The sequence below is a fragment of the Nelusetta ayraudi genome, unplaced genomic scaffold (genome assembly GCF_046127955.1).
Source record: "Nelusetta ayraudi isolate G7.1 ecotype Tasmania unplaced genomic scaffold, CSIRO-AGI_Nayr_v1 ptg000135l, whole genome shotgun sequence".
Classification (NCBI taxonomy): Eukaryota; Metazoa; Chordata; class Actinopteri; order Tetraodontiformes; family Monacanthidae; genus Nelusetta; species Nelusetta ayraudi.
Window position 1 is genome coordinate 10,442,622 of NW_027466185.1, and position 14,185 is coordinate 10,456,806.

At 48.2% G+C, this 14,185-nt stretch overlaps 1 protein-coding gene across 1 annotated transcript in view; it reads right to left on the minus strand.

The window, feature by feature from the left end:
* The window catches only part of epha10 (EPH receptor A10), a 131,324-nt gene that overhangs the window by 28,302 nt on the left and 88,837 nt on the right, over window positions 1-14,185 (minus strand). Inside the window, exon 5 of the mRNA XM_076051677.1 lies at window positions 13,310-13,639. Within this exon, the coding sequence (XP_075907792.1) occupies window positions 13,310-13,639 (330 nt within the window). The remainder of the gene's footprint in view (window positions 1-13,309; window positions 13,640-14,185) is intronic.

Consider the following 14,185-nt stretch of genomic DNA (forward strand, 5'->3'; position numbering starts at 1 on the left):
AAACAGACTGATCATAAATGATATAAGGAGACCTATTTGCTACTAAATGTTAAGCATCAATTAGTTAATAATAAAAGGCATCATTAAGTGAGCTCACGTAAAGCACAAAACATAACTACACAAGGCAATGTCATTTTACGATCTGTTTTTTTATCTACTTCAAACAAACTATTTCCATATGTATCAGATGGGAAAGAAAATCGTAAAAATGCTTTACTGAGTGCCAAGATAACTTAAATCACATCAGTAAGCAAATCAGACGTACACTTTCCCTGAGGCATCAAGCTGGAGTTACAAAGACTGCAGCATAATGTATAAAACAACAGGTGAAGGCAAAAAAAAAAAAAATGCTAATCAACACACAGAAGAACAGCGGAACTTTTTCATTGCTGCGCGTTTTTGTTTACAGTCCCGGAGAAGAAAATTACGGAACGTTCGCTGAAAAACATCGAGAAACAACCCTCATGAAAGGCACGCATGCATGCATGAGATGGCGGGGAGTTTGGAGGCTGGTTTCTGAGAGGGAAGAAGGGCTAACAGGCATCCTCTTCCTCCGGCGCCAAGACAAACTCGCTGTCAACCTGCTGTTCCCGTACAACAACTGCAGGCTACTGCTTGCCATTCTTTCCTTCCTGCTCGCCCTGAATTATGCATGGGAACGGCGAGCGCCTCCGCCGTCCGGATCACAGAGAACCTGACACCTATAAAACAGGTGTGCACGAGATCTTCGCCTGTAAGCTATCACCTCCACTATTAAAGTGACACAACGGTCACGGAGCTGCTTCACTTTGGAAAAAAAAGATGAAAAGTAGTTAGCCCCCAAAAAAGTCTGACGCCCGTTTTCAGGCATCCAAGTATCAGTCTGTATACAATGGGCCTGATTCAGTCAGACTGGATAGCGTGTGATAAACAAATTGTTTGGATAAGTTTTAGACGCAGCTCCATAGCTGCGTTTCCATTACAGTTTTCCACAAAATAAAAGTGATATTTCTAAAATACAATTGCGATGCATGTCGATGTTGTTTGCTGTCAAGAATGGTTGGAATATTTTTCTTTTTGATTACTTGTAAAAAACATTCTGTCTCTTCCGCCATTTTCACTAGAAATGAACTGGTCACATGACCCCGCACGTCACGTCTGCTGACGTGTAAATGCGAAAAAAGGTCACTTTTGTCATTTACCCGGATATCAATACGTCTGAAAAACCACCTCATGAGGGCGTCAAAACCTTTCAGCGATATTTGAGAAGTTTTTTGAAGTTAAGGTGTTTCCATTGCCAGTTTTTTATTGCGATATTTAGGTTTCGCGCAATTCTAGGGGTAACGGAAACGCAGCTAATGACTTGCGCTATTTCTTTTGAAACAGGCCAGTGGGCTCCTCATCTGGTCCTTGGGAGCTACCTGGTGCTTGTGGACACTGTACTTAGGCCTTGTTTTCACTTGGTCACTTGTAACTGTTTTGGGGGATTGGATCACGAGAACAGATCTCGCAGCATCTGTTCGCACTTAGCCATTAACATGCGTCTCGAGCGTGCCATTTGTGATCGCATCACCCCCCCCCCCCAACCTATGCAAATGCAACATGCGTCATTTCCGTTTTTAACGACTGGCGGCAGTAAAGCGCAAAACCACGGCGAGTTTTACATGACAGCGAATAGGAATCAACTTCCTGTTTGCGGACTACATCAAGTCACTGGTTTTATTTCTACTGCAGCTCGTATGGATCCGAACGTGGAGTAACGACTGGTGGGACAGAGTGGTGACGACTTCTTTTTCTGATCAACAGTGGCTGGCAAATTTTCGGATGCAACGTCGCACATTTAATCACACATGTGGGAAACTGCGACCGCTGCTCCGCTGACAAAATACACTAATGCGGAGTGAAATTTATTAGCATCCTAATAAACGAGTCAAACAAAAATTATTTGTTTTGGCTTCTTGTTTGTAACTTTATAATGACGACGGCGGAAGTTGGGGCGCCAACCAAGGACGTACACGGGAGAGGTGAGTGGAGTTGGCGGTCCTTAATGTGGACTGAAGTCGCATTCTGTTCCCACGTCCGTGAGGAATGCGTTTTTATGCGATGCAACTACCAAAACCACTTCCCGAGGTGGTTTTGGTATTCGGATGTCAAAACGGATTTGGACTGTTTGCACTTGGTCATTTCATGCGTTTTTCGTATTCCGATCGGCAAAAAACGCATGAAATGACCAAGTGCAATCAAACAGGACTATCTTCAACCTTCCCGCTACTTATTGAGTATTTTCCCCTAAGAACCATAACAGCATTCTGACTGACTGGCTGAAAATGTAAATTTGCTGACATCTGCAGCTCCCAATTTATTGTCTGAAAATATTAGATGTGTATTTTTTTTAACCTATCAGGAAAGGATGAAAAAAAGTTCAGGGTAATGTCGGCTTCGCTGCTATTTCTGAGCGGAAGAAATCAATGCCGACTACCGTGTAAAGCGAGCTGTGTGCGCCTGAGTGTGCACATACACACACAGGCGACTGCACAATGATTTTTTTCTCAGGTAATATAGAAGAGGTGATGGCCCTGCGCGCAATAAGCCTCCTCGGCTCTCCCGCCGAAGTACATCGGAAAAAAAAATTCAAAGCCTCATCGCAGAGCCGAGATTGCACGGCAGACACCAGGCAGACACTTGATACACCCGAGATACACGGCGTCTGATGAGACGGAGCATGAGAGCTTGGCGGTGCACACAAACCAATCGCTGATCCAAATTATGGTCAATACACTTCAAAGGGGGCCACTGTGATGAGAGCGGATCAAGAGAGAAGGGAAAAGGAAAGTGTTCACGGGGAGGAAGAAGAACAGATGGAGTTCGGCACAACAGAGGCGGCACGCGGCAGCTGCTGCCACTGCCACTGGTTTCAGTTTAAAGTAGGTCCGAGTGCATTTAGTCTGGTTCTAGTGCAGCAGCTGCAGCCGAACTTGATCAAAACGTTTATTTTCACTTTACTCATATCGAGTCTTGGCTCATGTTTGATTATGTAAAGTGTCAAACGGCGGTTAGCTCCGATCAGCTAGTGGTGCCTCTCTCACCGCTGGGAGGCCATGAGCCATTAAGAGCAATAACAGAGTCACTTGGTCCGCTCTACTGTGACAGAGTGAGTTTTACTGAGGAGGAAGGAAGTGCTTTTAATGGGCTCTTCACCTGACGGATAACACAAGATAAATCAAAAGGATTTAAGAGCACTGTGTCGACTTAAGCGACCTGCCAAGTGCGGACGGATTTTTATAAAGAGCAAAAGAAAAATATCAGTGTTTGTCGACAGGAAATCCACTAAATCCTCTTTTCTTCGTCTAAGCAGTTGCGACGACATTTCACACTCATAGCCACTGCCGTCTGTACTGAAACTGATGCAAACTCCCAGAATCTCTTTTCGCAACCAACCTCTGAGCTCCTTTTCTGGAACTAGATGCCCAGTGCTGCCACCCAGCAGAGTCATGTGGCAGGTGCCACGTTCAAGCCATTATAGCCGATCAGTGAAAAGGACCTCGGCCCAAAATGGAAGGCTGCTGCTCCTGCGGGCTCCTGCATTGTGTTGTGTGTGTGTGTGTGTGTGTGTGTGTGTGTGTGTGTGTGTGTGTGTGTGTGCGTGTGTGTGTGTGCGTGTGTGTGGAGCCCAGCTAAAGGTGCGACTGGCATCTGTGCGTCCTTATCAAAAGAGGCAGGCGGAGGAGACGGCGTCCCCATGGGGGGAGCTGAGCGTCTCGCAGTCTCTTTCACACTCCTGCGTCCTCCCCTATTTAAATTTCTGCAGCGGATCTGCATTTCCTTTTCCGGAGTTCCTCAGCCTCCCTGTTCACCTCCGTCTCCGTCTCCGCTCCCGGGGGGGGTGGGAGCCCGCCATTCCCCCCGCAGGGGCCCGTTTGAGCCTCCGCCGAGATGACATCCGTCTCCTTGCTGGGTGGATCCCATTGGTGTCGGCGTGCGCAAACCTTTGTGCGCTCCCTCTGCGCCGCAGCGCATTAAAAAAAGCGAGGACGTGTTCACGTCAGAGACGGAAGAGAAGATTTAGAGGTGCTGCGTCTCTTTGCCGCGTCAACGTTCACGTTCAGGAGGTTAATAGGCAGCCTCGGCGTCCTGCCTCCTCCAGGCGCAGTGCTGCTGGCTCCTACCTGGGGTTAAACTAAAAATTAAGTTTGACTATTTATACGGCTGACAGTGCGGGAGTGGAGTCATCGCGTTTCCCCCGGCTCGGTTCTCCCCCGGGGGCTTTTTTGTCCTCCTTCGCTGCAAGCATCCCCGACAGCCGCCTCACCGTCCCAGCAGAGTTTGTCTCCGCACCCCTAATAAAGCCATCAAGCTTTCACATTGCACACGGTTAGCAGGGCGATGCAGGTGTTTTATATCCTCTAATGTCACTATGGCATTTGAGCGGAGGCTAACACTGTAAATAGCTTTTCCTCGGTCCGAGAGCAAATGGAAAGCTTTGCGCGGAGAGCTCGCGCCGGCTCCTGTGCAATTAATCAGCGACGAGGAAAAACCGGCGTATGAACCATAAATGCAAAATCATTAAGTCGCCGCCCTAATCTGTTTACGAAGCCAGAAGTGCGCAGCCTAAAAGGATTCAAGAGGAGCTGTGTCACTTTTATGAGCCACGCAACTCCTCTTCCATTAATCAACGTGACAGCATAAGCAAAAATAATTTGCAGCTAATTAAACAGTCAGTCAAACCCTGAACTATTCTAAATTTAGTCTCCTCTGGAAAAACAAAACAAAATACATCTATTCTACTGTTCACCAGGTGGCTCGATGTGCGTGCATGCGATTGCATCCTAATCTAATAAGGTCACATATACGAGAGTAAAAGCTCCAGTCCGCTCACTATCTTGCAGCAGGTCTTGCTGTTTTAATCTCCGTGCTGCGGGAACTTGCCCAGCAGTGGAGCGCTATCTGGCAACCTGTTGGCGCGCACCTCTCGGTTTAATCTGCCCTATCAGCAGCCAGCCACCTGGACCTTAATACACATACATGCATAACAATTTTTATTTCTGCTCTGCTCCACGCTCTGCTTTTTTTATTTATTTATTTTTTTTGATATTAGCTCCACCTTAAAGATGGCCTGTGCAGATGCTGCGGCTGAATAGGAAAACAGGAGGGTGTGTTTGAGGTACAAAATAGGCCCGTGCCACACTGATTCAAATTTTTTTTTTTTTTGTCCTGTGGGTGGAGAGGCCACACCTGGAAAATGACACATTTTCATCTCAACGGTGAGATTGTACATTGCCAGGGTTGTAATCCACACAGGCGTGTTCGCCACTGAGCCTCGGTGACAGAACGATTAAAGTGTCCGTCAGTGGGTGGGTGGGTGAGGAGGGGACCAAAGTAGCAGGGGGACTGTGTGAGTGCGACAGAATCCAAAAGAGAGATTAAAAAAAGACATTCACGGTGGGCATAAAGCTTACAATGTGAATATTTCCCCTAAAATCCTGCTATTAAGGATTGTAATTTGGTCAAACTTAAACAGTGACTTGAAGAGTAAACATAAGGAGCTTCTCTGAGTCAAAACCAGCCTCATGACTTGTTGGTGCAGTTTATAAATCTGTCAAATCAGCCATCCAGCACACCTCACCAGGGGGGCAGTCACCTGGGGCCGACTTGCTTAAACTGCTCTTGACAGCCGCGCGACTACTGACTCTGAACGCTCTCAGGGGCCCCCCGGTGTGCTGCAGCCCGAAGGTAGAAACATGGCACGATCACGGAAGGTCCGTCAAGCCGGGCAGCCTCAGCCCCAGGAAGTCAACACAACAGATCAGACAGAGAAACAAACACGGGGGTAGGGGGGGTGGGGGGGGGGCTGACCACAGCCCCACTGCAGGGGATTGGCTGAGAATGATAGCGCGGCTCTATCTGTCCCGACAGACACGCAAGAAGAGCAAACGTATGCGCGCGTGGCACAGCTTTCCCCTCCTTGCAAAGTCAAGAAAGGTAGCAAATGCATCTCTGTTGACTGTTGGACTGTGTGCATAAAGTAGGAATCAAACAGTAAGACATGGCAGAAAACTCCCAGCGTCTGAAAAACATTTACCTTTGGCAAACTGGGCAGTCTAACTAGGCTGTAGGTGTGACTGCGAATGGTTGTTTGTTTTTCCACGTGGCCCTGGGAAAAATTGTCGACTTCACCTGCAGAGAGCAGGAACAGAAAGCAGACGGATGGGTGGAAACTGTCTCAGAAGAGATGAGTGGATTCCACTGGACGCGGATATGTTTTCATTCTCTCTACTGCTCACGATTAGAGAGTCTGCAACCGCCCACAAGGGGGCGTCACGTAGGAAGACCAGGGGAACACAGCATTGAGCACCTGCTGCCCCATTGAATTCCATTAGAGTCCTGATTACATTGGAATTTACCACAGTCAGCGCAAGACGGGATGAGATGAACCAACTAAAACGTATCTGGATGAACTGAGTCAAAGGTTAACATCGATGTCAGGCTCCTATCAGTATACGCCATCGTTCCCAGAGACGGCAGCATCTCGATGTAACTTTATCCCAACCTCGCAGGGGGAAGTTGTAACACCCTGGCGGAGAGAAACAAAAGATGCAGGGCGACGACACACACAAAACAAGCTCAGCCCTCTGGGGATCTCAGACGGCGGGATAAAGAATGAGTTTTCGGAGTCTGAACTTTTTGTCTTCCTTTTTTGGTTCCCATCTTCACCTCTTTCTCTCGTCCGCTGAGAGCGGATGTGCATCAAAGGGATTTGTGAGGGGTTTGCCCTGCAGCCCGGTGTAATGCTGTGATTAGCAGGATGGCGCGACATGTGTGTCATCAGTTCAGCCCCGAGGCGTGTTGTTGCTCCTGAGTGAGCGCTACAAGTACCCGAACAACAAGAAACAGCCCCTCAAAAAATCCACACACACACACACACACACACACACACACACACACACACACACACACACACACACACACACGGAGAGCCCGTGAGTGCCTCTCCATAGACTCCAATTACGAGGCGAGAGGTAGGCAATTAAAATTCCCATCACAGGACCAAAAAGGCGCCTTAAGAGGCCGGGCTCTCGTCATGAAAAGTAGCTTGATGACTCTATTCATTTGGTGCCTGCTGAAGCCTCACCTTCCCATCACTTCTAATTAAGGAGGCCGCAAAAAAAAAAAAAAGAAAATAAAGAGGAGGAGGATCCAAATGTCTCCACGCTGAAGGTTGGAGGCGGGGTTGGAGGAAGGAGGGGGCTGGGCAGAAGTCAGAGGAGAGGTGCGAACTGGGAAAGAAAAAAAAAAGAACGAGCGCAAAGTGAGTGACAGAGAGGCAGCGGCGGCTTCACAGAGGAACTGCTTCAATCTCATCGTGCCAAGTCACAGCCGACCCTGCCACGCTTATTTTGCTTCTATCCTTCGAGCGTCAAATATTTATTTAACCCGACAGGAAATGATGAGTCAACAGGACTTTGCAGGAGGTGAATATATAAATATATATATGTATATATGTATATATATATATATATATATATATATATATATGTATATATATATGTATGTGTAGACGTTGATGTAATGCTTTAAAAGAGCATTTGTTTGTATTGGAGAGGGAGGGGAAAAAAGGAAATTGCGGTTTAATTTGTTCCGAGTGGGAGTTTGATTGGCACGGCGTGTTATTAAAGCCGGGCGAACCTTCAGCCGCTCGCTCCAACACTCCCACGCCGAGCGAGCGGCCCATCTATCTTCATCCGTGTTTGGACGCCGCTCGCACCCTTCCGTTGGGTTTATTGGCAGGTGCCGTTTTAATGAAAGGACTTGCAGCAGGTTGCAGCTGAAACTCTGCAAGCCTGCAGCGTGCGTCACTGCGGGGCGGGGGGGCGGGAAGGGGCAGGGCCGGGGTGGGATACAGTCAAAACCAACCGTTCTTTTTGAAGGCACATCAAGAAGAAATTTGTATTTAAAATGTTTTGGGGACAACATCATCTGATACAATGTCCTTTACGCACACTCGTGGATGTTTTAGTTGTAGCAGTAGTTGTAGTAGAAAGTGAAAAGTGAAAATGTTGATGATTATATTGAGGCATCTTTTTACTATTATTGTTTTCCTGCCTTATTTGCCATAATATACTTTTACCAGAATGTTTTAAAGCCGGTCGCACAGCCACGGCTGTTTAACATCCTCCCTCTTGCTTCCCCTCCACAGAACTTGTTTGGCTCTGCGTATCCTAAGTTGCACTCCTCGCGCTCCTCCTCCTCCTCCTCCTCCTCCTTGTACTCCTCCACGTCTCTCACTTGCCTTTAAATTTGCCTGGTTTTTCATCTTTGCACTTCGCCGTCCTCCTCTTATCTCCCTCACTTTTATCCCGCTCAAAGGTTTGTAAATACACTCCCCATTTTCCCCCCACTTTCAACAGATGCTTTAAAGCTGCAGGTAACACAAACTAACTGAAAAAAAAGTTTCTATGCAGCATTTCTTTCCTATTTTCCCCCGCTCCTCACCACATGCCTGAGCCGCCCTGCAAAACCCCAGAAGGCATCCGGCTCACAATGCTGGCCCCCGGTGCCCTTCCCCGTCCCTGTGCGCTCCTCCGCGCGGCCTCCTCTCTCCTCTCCCTTCATGCGTCCGTCTCCCGGGCCTGTGTAACTCTGCGGGGACCCGCCATCTAAAGCCCGGCTCTTAATCCTCTCAGGATATTGAAATGCCAATCCTTCCTCCTCCCTGACCTGCACCTCCACCCCGCCTTCCTCATCCCGCATCCCCTTCCCTTCATCCGCACCTCGGCTAAGGCGGCCGCGGACGGACCGGTCGGCGGGAAGGCTGAGGCGGGTGGGGGGAGGGGCGGCGTTCAAACCCAAGCGTGTGACATACACACACACGATGCGCCGAACGACGCCGTGGAGCCAAGATGTCATTACCCCACCCCCACCGTCTTACATGAAGCATGACGAAAATGTACATAGCGGATGGCACTCACATATGAAACACACACACACACACTCACACTCACACACACACACACACACACACACACACACACACACGCATCCTTTATCCACGCAGCTGGCAGAGGAGGCCCCTCGAGCCCCGGGGGCAAAACCGATCCCCTATATTCCGAGCTCGTGCCCCCATCTCCTCACGCGACCCCCGCAATATTTCCGCCCCCCTTCCCCCTTCTGGTCCTCTTTCATCCATCCATTCACTCTTGACGTGCCATATACACACACACACAAGCAGGGTCCCTGCGGTGGTCTGGAGCATCCTGATAAAAACCCATCCGTCTCGGGGAGAAACTCTAATTCCTCTAATGTGACTCAGAGCGCGGAAAAAACCCCAGCACCTCAGACGAGCTCAATTAGTTTTCAGAGTTGATTCGCTCACTGCGCTGCACTGCTGCTTTGGTTTGTTTGCTTTTATTTATTTATAAAAAGACAGGGGGAAAAAAACCCTAAACGCCTCATGCGTGAATGTAAAATGACCCCCCCCCCCCCCCCCCCGAGCATTCACAAAAGCATCCCTCAGTGCGTTGGCTCCCGATCCAAGAGCACCGCCCCCAAAATCCTCGGGCTTCCTCGGACCTCGGCCGCCAGCTAAACGATACCCCCCGCCCCTTCCGAGATTCCCACATCCAGAAAAAAACAAACACACGGCAGTGAAGGAAGACGGAGGGAAGAGCTGCCGGGAGGATACGAGGGAGATGCGGAGCAGGGAGAAGGACGCACGTCGTCATTACGTCAAGACCAGCGCTGGCCGGGAGAGCAGAGAGAGGAGAGGGGATTTGGGTGGCAGGGGGAGAAAGGATGGGGAGCAGAGAAATTGCCATCTAAGAATAGTGAGTTTATGGGATGACAGGAAGGTGTAGCGGGGGTAATGAGAGAGGAAATAGAGGGTAAAAAAAGAAGAGGTCATAATGCAGAGGGGAGGGGCGCAGTTTAGAGACAAGGGGGGAAAAACGAACCTGCAAAAGGTAATGAAGACATGATGAGGGGACAAAGAGGGAGGAGTGTGTGCGGCAGCTTAAATCCCTGCCGCAGGATTCATAAAGGTCAGTGAGTTTTTGATGATGTAAACTGGGCACGGAGGGAAGAACACGGAACGAAATAAGGTTGGTTCCTGGAAGAAGAGCGGAAAGGTTTTTATCTACAGTGTCATCCTGCAGCAGCAGCAGCTTCCCTGATCGCCAAACCCGTCACTAAAAATATTGTCCTACTGGGTCGCACTGAGCAAACATAATCAGGAAGCCCCCACTGCAGAAGCTCCCGTATAGATTGTGTTGAATCAAGAAGAGCAAATATTAAAAGAGGGCGAAATAAATGTACTTAAATTTTAATTTTAATTAAAAAGAATGCATGGCTCGAGCTTAATGCTAAAAGTGACGCTTCGCTGCAAACACCCTGCTGAGGTTGTTACCGCTGAACCTTGGCAAGACTTTCTAAAACATGGCTAAGGCGAAAGAAGCAAAGGACGGACTTTTTTTACTCTTTGTATTGATAGAAAAAAATTGATAGAGTGAAAGTTGCACAATGCGAGACCTTTAATCAATATCTGGGTCCGTCTGCCTCGCAGAGCCAATCCATCAAACGGAGTCAGCAGAGAGGGCCGGAGCGATCCGTTTCTCTTGTCCTGCGATCTGAAGCAGCCTTGTGATCATGTGAGGCAACCTGAACTTTTCATTCCAGACACATTTGTAAAGTCCCGGGAGAAGGACGAAAAGACGGAGGAAGAATTGCTAAGAGATTTTCAAGATTTAATCCCTTAAAAAAAAAAAAAAATCTCTGTCCCTCTCCCTCCCTTGCACACACACGCACACACACACAAGGGCAGGCAACATTAAACAGTCGGCACCAAATGTCAGTGTAAATCTTCCCGGGCACAGAAAGTCCTCTGAAACCCCTGCAAACACACTCGCCTAACCCCTTGTCCAATCCCTGCGGATGACAGGCCTAGCAGGGACAACTCAAGCCCTAATACCCCGTAATAACCACAAATCAATGCCATAGCAACTGCTGACAAGACGGACTGACAGGGCGAAGGCCGATAAAAGGGGAGAAAAGCTGCGAGGAGCGGCAAAAGGAATCACAGCGGGTTTGTCCTTCTGCGACGCGCCCTCGCTAACCTCGCAGCTCAGGGATTTTTTAACGCGAACCAAAGTCCACTTTGGGTGCCGGATGACGCCGCTGGCCAGGTTCGCCTCGGCCTCGGCACCGGAGACGCCGGCTAACAATAAGCGGCACTGTGAGCAGAGTCGGATAAAACGGAGAGGAGCACATCCATAAGGAGCCTGTCCCCTCCGATCCAGCAGAAGTCCGCTGACAGCACAGGTTCGCTCCCCTCGGCTCTCATCTGTCCGCCGATGGAGAAAGCAAGAGGCAGAAGCTTTCAGCCACGAGCTTATATAACTCACGCTGCACGAAACAGCAGCCATTTGACTGGCAATAAAAGTTCTGACTGGCAAAGGGGAGGCTTTCGGCAAGAAAATTGCGTTGGATTTAGAGTCTTGGTGTAAAGTGGACAGTAAACGCTGCTTCAAAGGTCTCTGACAACAAGAGCTTTAAAAAGAAGAAATCAATACACCACAAACTCTTTTTTTAAATCTTCTGATAATAGTCGCCATTACTATCTTTTTTTCAACATCTCTCAGGCTTCTTGAGGATCAAGTGCTGCTAGCTTAAAATGTGAAGTTCCACAAAACTCAACGCCAGTAAAAATAAAAAAGAAACGAATGTTAAAGCCTATAGAAATTATTAGCTGCAATTTCAAGACAATCGGCCGTCAGCGACTAAAACACAAAGACGCAGAGCTGCCGAAGCTCTAATCTCACTGCGATAGGGATAATAAGATAACGCGTCCACATGTTGATGTTGCGTCAAACTTCCAGCGGGCTGGTGGGAAAAGTCAGAGTCTGAGGGTCTTCAGCAACACAGACAGACACAAAGAGCAATAAATGAAACATAAAAACTGCCAACATCAATCTGCGCACGCAATCGCAGGCAAATCGTTATAGCTGGTTTGAAACCAACCAGAGACCTGCGCGGCGCTCGGCTGCACTCGCTCTCACATGACAAATAGTTCTCCTTTCATTATGCAGCACATTACCCCGAGCTCAATTTCAGTAACTAGCAGAATAAACGGTTGGTTTTTCTTATTATCACCTGCCACTTTCAGCAGTTTTCACTCACCCCGGCCTCCATATCTTATTTGTTTTCACCTCTTACTCGTAAAAAGCCCTTGTAAGCAAATTGCAAAAGTTTCTTCCTTTTGCAAACAGGCTTTTCTTTTTTAGCTTTTAAAGGAAGATTAGTCAGCCAAATTCATGCGTATGCTTTGTGTTTTGTTTATGTGTAGGGCCAGACTGGGCCCACGTGCACTTTTTTAGTGTGTTTATAGACTCGAAAGTGCGCCCGCTTGGTCTTTTCACACATGAGCTCCTCCAAATAGTGTCGCTGCCGAGTCGGTTGACACGGCTCCTTGGCAAAGTGCTTTTTCAAGCCGCCGGCTAATGGCCTGCCCAAGACTTCCGCTGATGAAAATGAAATCACCTCCACCACTGAGACCTTTTTCGCTTGGTCTGCAATGATGGGCTGCACTGACATCACGCAAGATGGGGACTGTGTTGCTCTCATTGCGAGTAAAAATAAATAAATATGTAAATAAAAGTCACAACAAGCTCCACAAATGGATGTGAATGGTAAATGCTTCTGGTGGGCTTGTTTCAAGACGCATTTTGTGAATCTACAGGAATTTCAAGTGCGTTCAAGAGTCACCGTGTCTCGGGCGGTGCATAAATCTATTTATGAGCAGACATCACCTCGGAGGTGCTTTGTGTGCGCATGCAAAAGCGCTTGGGTCAGCACGTCTGTCCTTAGCTGGATGCATCATTTGCCACAGTTTCATAAATGAATGCAACTTTATAAGCGGCCATTTCCATTGATTACTTAAGGCAAATAAAACAACTTGATGAGCATCCTTGTGGCAAACAGAAATACTAGCCGTCATTTTAAGCTTCTCCTCACCTCGCTCCAGGTATCAGCAAAATCTTTTAAAGAATGGCAATGGAAACGTAATTCTTCCTCTATTTGTCCAAAACATACTTTCACAAGGAAACAACTGTGAGGCAGGAATGTTGAATATTCATCCACCGCTGATGTGCAAGGTCGTAACAACGCACAAATTGTTTTAAAGACATCCAAGTGTGCCTGTTTGTCTCCTTATCGACATTTTCTATTTGTTTGAAATACAATCTGACCTCACAGCAGCAGAGCTCTTATCCTCTCAAAGCGCATTTCTTCAATTTATCATTAAAAAAGCCTTCAGAAATGGACAAAGTGAGCCGGGACTGACCGGGCAGGCTGGTGGACACGTTGACCTGGGTGTAGAACCTCTTGTTGGGCAGCAGCTCGGACACCCCGTTCAGCGCCTCCACGGTGAAGGAGTAGTTGGTGTTGGGCAGAAGGTTGACCACCGTCACCGTCTTCTCCGTCAGGCCCACCTGCTGAGGGACGAAGCCGACGCTGGGCCCGCACGGCTCGCACTGCCTGCCCACGCAGCGCCGGCACGCCACGCTGTAGGTCAGGTCCGCCCGGCCGCCCGTGTCGGACGGCGCCGCCCACTCCAGGATCAGCGTGGACTGCTTCAGCGTGTAGACCAAGTCTCGAGGCGGGGAAGGCGGCCCTGCGGAGACGAGAGCAATAAAAATGGATATTAAGTTTACTCGCAGCGGCCTGGAAGGATTTATTAGTCTGGCAGAAAATGGAGTGGGGACAATACAATATGTATCCCTTCATTTGTAAACATCAATAGCTTATTAAACACCTCCCCGGCCCTGAAATTGTTATGCAAAGGATTTTACAGTTTGTCTGAACCAAGAAATCCAAAGCCAGGTCTATTATACACACTAGAGCGAACAAAGCGTTATTAATCCCCTGAAATGTGTGCAAAGGCTAATTCCTAGTCGCAGCCTATTTGCTTGTAAATGCAACAAAAAAAAGAAAAGGAAAAAAAAGAAGACATTTTACACAAACAACGCAACCAATTTTAAACATACCTGGATCAATAAAGGCAATCACGTGTTAGCGAATCAGGTTATCTGCATGCCTTAAAGAAACGGCTCATACATCACAACGCGGCGGTTCGATATTCTCCCCGCGACAGATGGACTTAATGCACAGAGGACGCAATGTGGTGATGCATGAGCTCGGGCTTGTAGGCCCGTGCTGT